Source organism: Saccoglossus kowalevskii, chromosome 13 (genome assembly GCF_978046115.1).
Source record: "Saccoglossus kowalevskii chromosome 13, keSacKowa6.1, whole genome shotgun sequence".
NCBI lineage: Eukaryota > Metazoa > Hemichordata > Enteropneusta > Harrimaniidae > Saccoglossus > Saccoglossus kowalevskii.
Window position 1 is genome coordinate 28,327,479 of NC_140653.1, and position 9,868 is coordinate 28,337,346.

A 9,868-nucleotide genomic window follows, 5' to 3' on the forward strand; every position below is an offset into this window, starting at 1 on the left:
ATGTCTACCTAGAAAACATTAATTGTAGTGCAAATGAAACCATTATATTCACCCGACATGGCGTAAGTGATGGATCATTAATAGACAGAGAAGGGAATGGGATACCAATCGTACGCGCCTTTGGCTTGCAAAGACCGCATCCAATTCATAAATGTTTTATCATATACCTTATAGGTGCAATTACAATTTCATCACGGCGTGAACTTAATTAAACACACGATGTAATTTAGAATGACGCGTTTTGTTTTGATTGATGAAAACCGGGCGCGCTGTGCCGGGCGTGACACGGGGTATATGATAATGGTAAACAATTGCTTACTAGAATGGAATCGCATCGTACACAGCTAACCTCTCAGTCAGTGGAAATGCACAGAAAACAATAATAAGCCCGACAGTTCAACCGAACTACTCTACCAGAAATAATAGTGTATCGTGTAGTGTTATTTCTACAATACAGAGAAGTAGAAAAAGTTATTTATTTTCTATAATATGCCAGTTTAAAATGTTATAGAATGTTGCATACAATGTTTCCCGAAATATTTCATAAATTATCAATAAAAAACGTAAATACAAGCATATAACGCAAAATATAAATATACCGCATCTTGATAATACAAAAGAGTGATATTGTTTAATTATTAGCCGAAAACAACTTCAAAATAATGAAAACTCTAGCAATGCAGTTACCGGTCAATGAACTGAAAAGCCTGTTTTCGAAATACTCGTCGTCACCAACCGGACACGTTGATTCAGTCATACCAACACTCGCATTGCCATACGCTCTGTTCGTATGCGAAGTAGCACGGTCTCGACCCAGACCATGGCCCCTGACACTGGAAATAACAGTAGCGGTGACATCGTTGTTGATCGTACATATTTGCATCCAGGCAGCCTTCTGAACAATCCAGACCATAATAGTCATCGGCTGTAAACAAATATATATTAAAAATATGAAACTATTTGATATTTGGCACGCTCTGAAGCCTATGCACGGGTATAATGTTACTCTCTGGGTGAATTTCACTCACTCACCAAGTCGCGCTAAGGTCCCTGGGACGAGGAGCATTTATTTTCACCTGCGCATTCCATGACGCAATATGACAACAACTTTAAAGCGATGAATATATTGATAGCTGTTCAATACGATAGACGACGACTTGTTTGCGTCATCATTGATTTACATATTGAAAATGCGATATGGAAGAATATGCTTGTTTGTTAAAGGCGTAGTTCGATACTCTATACCACAGTCCCTCTATCTATAGAGGGACTGTGTCTATACTGTATTGAAGGAGTCATCGGCAGTAATTAGTGTAAGTCGCGCCCTGGTCAAATCTCATATTTGTGATTCCATTAGAAAAGCGCATTGGATTGTGGGAAAATCAATGTTTATTAACACAAATGTCGCACATGCGCAGCGCGACGACTGCCGCCCTTTAATACTATTGTAATATTGGAAGAACACGAGCTTTTGAAGGTGCGCGTCATGCACGAACTTTATAGCACGCAGCGTTGTTAACGTAATTGAACGGCATGTCACGCCTACTTGAAAACCGCAAATCTTCTATTCAGCTGTCCCTAATATAGAAGGGTGCCCACCCAGCTCTGGTTTTAATAGTCAGCCCAAAGGAGGGATTTACACTCACTGATAATCAGCCCTGGTCTGTACTGTGCCTTGGTGGTGCACTGGCACTGGTATATTTTGTGGTCTCTTCTGTACACGCAGTACGGCTCAAGTCGCAAGGCGGAACACGTTTCTTTGCACCCTTCTCTGCACGATCCAAGGAGTGGGTAACAACCAGTACTGCAGTCCAGACATTCCACCATGTTAGCACTGGCACCGTCGGTGGGCGCGGCCTCTGCGTGCTTGACCAGTGTTTCCACGCGTTCTTTTAAAATATGGAGGTGATGGTGTCGCTTCGTGGCAGAGTTTGTCGAATTTGATTCTTGGCGACTAGTCTGTTCTTTTTTATCCAGATTATCATTCTCTCGCTGGATCACGACGCCGCGGCTATTGACTGGAAAAAAAAACACGTTCAAACTCAGACTGTTAATAAAATTACAGACTAGTTGTATTACTAGTGTGAGGTTCAAACAATGACATCGCTGTGCGCTGAAAAAACAAACAAACAAAAAATCAACTATATGGTATCACCGCGCTTTGGGAATAGGAAATAATCAAACTCTATGACGTCACAGTACACTGAATTGACAAATATGCGGCCCCAAGGTTCAAATGTTGTCGTTAAAAAATATATTTCCACCCAATTTACACTCCATTTTTTGACGCCTTACACCTTTGTGTAATAAATGTTGTTTTGGGAAAAAAAAACATCGAAAATATTCAGCCGATGAAACATTTCATTTTTTTCCCTCTGTATACCAAAAAAAGAATTTGATTAATAGTTACAGGCACCGCTTTCGGAAATTATCGTACAAGAAGTTTGCATGCTCATATTAGAAAATGTGTTAGCTGTCGCCTTACTGGGAACGTTCGGGAGTATCCCACTCAAGGGGGTATACACACCAAACAAAGGAGATAAATGTACTCGTCAAGAAATAAATGTGCCCACCCAGGGGATGAATATCCCCACCAAGAGTATAAATACACTCCACCCAGGTGATTAATGTACCCCACACATAGATAAATGAACGCCGCAACCTTGAGAGATTTCCAAAATCCCGCGATCGCTCTGCTGCTGATATCACTAACGTATCATAAAAAAACTAGACTAAGCTTGTAACGAATATTTCATGGATATTGAGTTAGAAAATTTAGTTCGATATATCGTTCTCACGAACAATGATATATGTCAAATTGTGACTTCATTGAAATTCTGCACGCTTTAATCTAACACGATCGACCGTAACCCCGTCACCGTGCTGCGAGCTCCGTCCGGGAATTATTGCGGGCGATCACTCATCATACTTACCAATCTCTGCATCTTTGATCAGAATAACAGAATGAAACATACACGCTGCAACAAAAAACACCGATACTAGATGCCACTCCATTTCAGCTCCGTCAAATCACTGATCCAAACCAGATTTCAACTTGGCTGCACGTTATCAATGGATTAGGCGTAGTTTAGCTGTCTTTTATACTAGGGTAAACTTTAGGCGGACCGCTAGAGCAAAAACAACCACTCAGTGGCAAAGATAACTAAGAATGTACCGTGATGCATTGTTCTTTTGCTGACTGTGGGTTCGTGAGGTCCACGTGATAACAAAATGCAGCGACGTGCCCTCACATATGTATGTTCGCCTTTTGTGCGTCTCCACATTTACCAAGAAAGCGATTATATAACAAACAAACCAATCTGAGAGCCGCCTCACGCCCCCCGCATATCGCATTGACCCCGTGTGCGTGTACATGCAATTCGAAGCATTTAAATATGTAGTCTCAATTTCAAAATACATCGACAGACGGCATCAACAACTCATAGTCAATTTTATATCACAATAATTTGGATGAGATTCTCTCATACTGATTTTTTTGAAAAGGTAACCTTGTTATTATTCTGTCATATATTACTGATTATTTCTTTAAATTATTTATTCTGTCGAAGCAGAGGTACATTACTTAAGGTTTGCAACTCGCATAGTACTGTATGGTGACATCATGTCAAGATCCCATTCAAGTCTCTTCTCGTAGATAGCGAGACTGGGGCTACGACCTTCTGACATGACGCATATCAATGTTCAAGGTTTGTAATGAAAAAAATAAACTTTTCTTGTCACTATCATAGTGAAAAATGTAATACATCGAAAATGTACAGAAAATATAGTTCTCGTAATCCGTCATATCGTGGGCAGCTATTTTGATCCACCTGGACATCCCAGTATCCTAGTTACCTCGGGCATGCGCATTCGCATTTTTTCTGAGTTGGAACGTTTATGCGAGAGCGAGATTGTGACGGGATCTTGGTATCATGTCACCGTAGTTACAAACCCCAAGTAATGTACCTCTGGTCGAAGCATGTATACAAGACACTTTTAACGAATCTTAGACATTAAAGGCATTGGACGACGGCCATTGGTTGTTTAGCCGGAAGTAGTATCATTTCAGTCGCGAAATTCAAACTGTAAACATTGCTAGACAGGTTACGGTTTCCACTTTTAACTCGACTGTGCCTCTATTTCTCCGTTCAAACGATTTTCTATCTTGAGCGGTATGATGTATAGTTCTTATTGAATAGTTTTTATAATTCGGAGTTGTACAGAAAGTGTGTTTATGAAACTTATTTCGACGACTAACGCATCCTGTACATGCGCCATCTTTGATTTTTACTCGTATGTGTGGGTCACCGAAAACATCCAAGCCATCCTCGTAAACTAGCTGCAATATCATCGTCCACGGTACAGAAACTCGCAATAGGGATCTTATCTCCAGTAAGTATGAGTATATTTATTGTTATTTTCAAAGTTGAGAGTGACTTATTCGATTATGAAAATGTTTCATGATTGTGCACTTGCACTTCCCTATCGACGACTGATTTCAACAAAAACGTGTCCCTGTATGCTTCGAATTTCGACGACAGACGGCGATTAGTCGAAAATAAACTGCGATCGCTCCATATTTATATCGTAATTGTCATGTGTCTATGAATTTTATGTTGAGAAATGTTAACTCCGAAAAAAAAAAAAAAAGATGGCCGCTCGTGTTGTGGACCGGAATGCGGGGTACGGACCGAATCCCGGATTGATCGTTCTGTATTAGTCGTCTTCTAGAGGATTATTGTAAATGTGTATTGTCCGTTATACTTTGTTTAAGTACTAGTACTACACACGAGTAATACTACGAGGCGTTTTTTTCATGCATGGACAAGACAATAAAACGGCATGGGGGGGGGGGGGGTAACCGCTCTCACGGAAAATTGTGAATTTGATTTACAAAAAAATCACCCATAATTGGCCGAAATAATTGAAGTAAAATGCCTTACAGTGGAATTTATATAGTAACAGTCTAGTCTAGTATCATTCATGAATTTCTTAACAATAATATAACTGCAATACAGACACTTGTAAATTGTATTTTAGCTCCATGCCCACAACACTGCAAATAACTTTTGCTTTGAATCGGAGTCAATTTTACCTGCTACTATAAACATAAATTGACCAGGTCAAATTTAATTTACATTTTTTGTTAGTTCTGCTCAACTTTAAACATTTCCTTGAATTGGGATATATTTAAAATAATCATGTAAATCTGTTTTCCATTCCAGTATATCAAGCAGAATGAGACATAAAAGGTGGCGAATTGATTTACAGCAGGAAGAGACCTTTATATTATGGAAAGATGTGAAAAAGAAGGGAAATTTTAGGACTGATCACGATCTGGCATGTCATTTGTTGGAATTAGCTTTGCTAGTTCAAACACTGGACTGTGCTACAACCATTTATTTCCGGATCGAGATAAGATGTCAAATAAGTCTGCTGCAAATCTATGAAATTTTTGCCATGGCTGTACTTGAAAACTCATACCGCAGGATTTTTTTTGACTGCCACAGTTCATAAGGACCTCAATAGTGACACCAAACTCAGCTTATGGCCCTTTATGATGTATGTGTATGTCCTGTGAAAATCTTGGACTGAATTTTGGTACACATTAGCCACCGTCTATTATTGATATCAACTTTGCATCTGCTTGTCGTACACATCCTTGTTAATTCTTATATTAAAAAATCTGCTTCCAGACACATATGTTCCAGTTGAATTAAATTTATTTAAATGCAGTTACAATCAAAGAAAGCTTAGAAAGAACTCCCGTGTGCTGAGAGTTTTGGAGACACATTAAAAATTAATTCAAAATTACTTATACTTGAGATAGTGATGGAATAGCTGAAAACTAATTATGCAAATAAGGTAACTAATATGAACAGATTTAAGTGTAAAACTAATAATGTCTGCACAATGTACCAAGTTTCATTGAAATGTGATAAGAACCAAAAAAATATTAATTATTTTGCTAATTAGAGAATTAATATGAACAGATTTTAACCCAAAATTAATCAGACTGTCTATTGTCCTAGAGCATTTATGTACCAAGTTTTATTCAAATGTGATGATCAATACTTGAGATATCAGTATTAATTGGTTATGTTAATTAGGTGATTAAGAAGCATAAATATTTACCAAAAACTAATATAGTGCATAGTCTTACGTTCATTGAAATGTGATGGGTACTCTTTAAAAGTTTCATTGAAATCCAATGAGTGGTTTTTAGACATCATAGAACAGCAAAAAATTTACTAATTATGCAAATTAGGTAATTAAAAGGCACAATTATTTATCCCAAAATTAATCAGGTCTCTGCATAGTCCTAGAATATCTATGTCGCAAGTCTCATTGAAATGTGATGATTAGTACTTGAGATATCAGGTGAAAAGCTGAAAATTAACTAATTATGCTAATAAGGTGATTAATATGCACAAATATTTACCCAAAAACTAATTAGATCTCTGCACAGTCCTCAAGTAACTATGTACCAAGTTTCATTGAAACGTGATCATTACCACTCGAAATATCAAAAGCTGAAAATTAATTAATTATGCAAATTAGGTAATTAATATGTACTGATATTACCCTAAAAACTATCAGGTATGTGCAGTGTCATATGACACCTATGTACCAAGTTTTATTGAAATGTTATGATTAGTACTTGAGATATCAGTGGAAAAGCCGAAAATTGATTAATTATTATGTAAATTAGGTAATTAATAATATTAACAGATTTTTACCCAAAACTAATCAAATCTGCGCATTAGTTCAGAGCATCCATGTGCCAAGTTTCATTGAAATCCAATGAGTGGTTCTTCAAAATTCAGTGGAACAGTCATAGAACAGCTTAAAATCAGTTAATTATCATGCAAATTAGGTAATTAATATTCATAGATAGTTACCCAAAACTAATCAAATCTGCGCACTAGTTCAGAGCATTCATGTGCCAAATTTCATCAAAATCCAATGAGTGGTTCTTCAGATATCAGTGGAACAGTCTTGGAACAGCTAAAAATCAGCTAATTATCATGCAAATTAGGTAATTAATATTCATAGATTTTTACCAAAACCTAATCAACTCTGTGCATTATCTCAGAGCATCTATGTACCAAGTTTCACCAAAATTTGATTAGTGGTTCTTGAGATAACGGTGGAACAAAAAAAGTGACATACATACAGACATACAGACAGGGTAACTGCAAAGACTCCCTTTTGTGCTTCGCACACGGGAGTCAAAAATTGTGTAAATGAAGTTCATACAAAGGTTGTGACAAAAGGTGTGCACATGTCAAGATTGTTGAAGAGTGGCTAAACTGTTGACATGCCCTCAAGTAACCTAGAGAAATGTATTGTAAATGGATAAATGTAAATAAAAACAAATCACCAATGTGTAATTTTCTGTAGAGATTTTTGTAATTGTGTTCTGACATCTCTCTCCCTGGCAACCTCCTGGACTCGCATACAGTCTGTTGTTTCCCTGCTTGTTATATTTTCATAATAAATATAATTGTTGAAAAAAAAAATTATATTTTTACTTTTTAGCAAATTATTGAAAAACAGGAAAACTTGAATTGAGGACAACCATCTTTTCTTGCCAGTTTCTAGAAACAGAATGAACGATTCATTTAAAAATAAGGAGGAACTTCGCCACATCCCCACTGTATGCAGTTACCTGTCTATCGCTCAGTTTAGACATGCACTGAAAGTTGCCAATAACATGTAATAATTTTACTTGAAAGGCTAAATTTAAACAAACCTAACCACTTTTGACTGGAATTTTTCTCCAATTTACAAAATAACAATTTAAATGAGGAACAAAAACAGACAGCTGAATATTCATTTCAGTATTGTTTTCTACTGTTCATTTTCTGGCTGTAAGCATGATGAACTGTAACTAAGGCCTAATTACGTGGATCTGTATTCAGTAACGGGTAGATTTTGTCTTTTTTAATAGAAACTTTTATGAAGTTAAATATTCTATTTATCATTAGAAAGTCTGGGAGAGATGGTGAAATGCAGACAAAAAATTATTAAATTTTGAAAAACAAAATCTACATGCAACCTTACAGAAAAAAAAATGAAAACATACTTGAAAGAGAAAATCAAAAAAAAAAAAATTCACAGCAACACTGTCATGAAAACCATAACAAGGTGACGGAATAAAATAATTTTTACACAAGTTCAACCCCCCAAATTTCTTTTTTCCAATGGTCAACCCTATTACCAAATATAAATGTAATCACAGAAATATTCGCATCACAAATCTAAAATGGGTTGCTAACTGGGATTGATGAAAGGTTTACCACATGCACCAAATATATACTAGTAATATACCAGTTGTATGTGCTACACTTGAAATCTCCAATTAGAAATAGAATACTGGTTTCAGAATTATATGTATTGTAATTGTGTGTAAATGCCACATTTGCTATGAAAATTAATTAAAGTAAAAAAATGTCAAACGACTCCATTTATATGCTCAAGAATATGGCACATGTAAAGTGAAATTAAAAGTGGTCCAAAAATAAAAACATCGAAGACAATCGTATCTCCACGTGTATAATCATCACCCAACAACAACAATTGACAGCGTGACCTCAGACAACGGCGGCCATCTTGAGTGTCTGTTTACATTTTCGATTCACAACTTTCTAGCAAAATTAGCACACATATTTATCCACGGCAATGTTCAAATTCATTCGATCTGCCATAATAGTACAGTGTCGCTGGGTATACTTTTCGAGAACTACGATCAAAATTATCAATTTTGTTGTGCACAGCGAGAGCCGCCGCCACGAGTCGAGGTACTGTTTTGTTGACATTCGTCGGACAATGCTCAGCCACAATCAAACCACAGGGAGCCCAGGAACTATAATCAACTGTAATACGCAGTCTCTATGAGCGGGGGGGGGGGGGGGGGGGGGTTATCGGCTGGTATCTAGTGTAAGAAATAGACAAGGGATGAAGGCTCCAGCCAGCTCACATTTTTTAAACTCGAAATTACAGACGAAAAGAATGAAAAATAAAATATAAAAAAAATACCAGGTTGAAGAATATTAGTTGCTCCTTCAAATTTCGCCAAAGCATTGTCTACATTTTACCGATATCTGCAGAATAAATCAAGAAAACTACACAAATTTACTCCATTTAGGAATTCCTAACGGTTTGCCCGAACGCGTGGCACAGTTGAAGGCGTGGCCTGTTCAGCATTTGTCAACAACCAATCACAAGACTAGTTACGAACCACATCGAGGTCACGACTCGGTTAGCCTTGTTCAACTAGTTCGTAACCAGTCTTGTGATTGGTTGTTGCCAAATGCTACAGGCCACGCCTCCAAACTTTGCCGTGCGTTCGGGCAAACCGTTAGGAATTCCTAAATGGAGTCAATTTGTGTAGTTTTCTTTATTTATTCTGCAGATATCGGTAAAATGTAGGCAAGGCTTTGGCAAAATTTGAAGGAGCAACTAATATTCTTCAACCTAGTATTTTTTTTAGATTTTATTTTTCATTCTTTTCGTCTGTTTTGTGGCTGGAGCCTTCATCCCTTGTCTATTTCTTACACTAGATACCAGCCGATAACCCCCCCCCCCCCCCGCTCATAAACACTGCGTACTACAGTTGATTATAGTTTCTGGGCTCCCTGTGATCAAACACGGCGAACAACTAATACGAAAAACCCATGGAGTGTCTGTAAATGGTGTTGCTAGGTTGAATATACTATTATTCCTGCTGTAAATGCGATGAAATAGCCGTGAATAGCACGGTTCGATCCTGAAATAAAAACACATAAGCAGTATACTCCCATACAGTACGCACTGTTGTTTGAAAAGGCCGGAAGTTAACAGTCCGAAGTCTGAAGTCAATGTG

At 37.3% G+C, this 9,868-nt stretch overlaps 2 protein-coding genes across 3 annotated transcripts; one reads left to right on the top strand and one right to left on the bottom strand.

Moving 5' to 3' along the window:
* Positions 1 to 458: 458 nt before the first annotated feature.
* On the bottom strand, positions 459 to 3,015 carry LOC100369114 (uncharacterized). Its single transcript, XM_002730790.4, has 3 exons — positions 2,934 to 3,015; positions 1,647 to 2,018; positions 459 to 925 (listed from the first exon to the last, which is right to left on the bottom strand). The coding sequence occupies exons 1-3, from the start codon at positions 3,013 to 3,015 to the stop codon at positions 750 to 752; spliced, it is 630 nt and encodes a 209-aa protein (XP_002730836.1). The 3' UTR covers positions 459 to 749.
* A 787-nt stretch (positions 3,016 to 3,802) lies between these two features.
* Positions 3,803 to 5,699, top strand: LOC146735222 (uncharacterized). 2 transcript variants are annotated; one of them, XR_014931334.1, is made up of 2 exons: positions 3,803 to 4,392; positions 5,226 to 5,699. XR_014931334.1 is itself a non-coding variant. In XM_085506778.1 (2 exons), the coding sequence occupies exons 1-2, from the start codon at positions 4,652 to 4,654 to the stop codon at positions 5,515 to 5,517; spliced, it is 324 nt and encodes a 107-aa protein (XP_085362904.1). In that variant the 5' UTR covers positions 4,426 to 4,651; the 3' UTR covers positions 5,518 to 5,699. The 2 variants fall into 2 exon arrangements, 1 of the variants encoding a protein (XP_085362904.1); XM_085506778.1 differs by lacking the exon at positions 3,803 to 4,392 and adding an exon at positions 4,426 to 4,683.
* The last annotated feature ends 4,169 nt before the right edge of the window (positions 5,700 to 9,868 follow it).

Bases quoted from the DNA above. Each gene is read 5' to 3' on its own strand.
- LOC100369114 (XM_002730790.4), bottom strand. From the start codon at position 3,015: ATGGAGTGGCATCTAGTATCGGTGTTTTTTGTTGCAGCGTGTATGTTT. The intron at 2,019-2,933 runs GTAAGTATGATG...TTTTTTTTCCAG, and splicing joins GATCAAAGATGCAGAGATTG to TCAATAGCCGCGGCGTCGTG. The intron at 926-1,646 runs GTGAGTGTAAAT...ATTTGTTTACAG, and splicing joins CAGACCAGGGCTGATTATCA to CCGATGACTATTATGGTCTG.
- LOC146735222 (XM_085506778.1), top strand. From the start codon at position 4,652: ATGGCCGCTCGTGTTGTGGACCGGAATGCGGG. The intron at 4,684-5,225 runs GTACGGACCGAA...TTTCCATTCCAG, and splicing joins GTTGTGGACCGGAATGCGGG to TATATCAAGCAGAATGAGAC.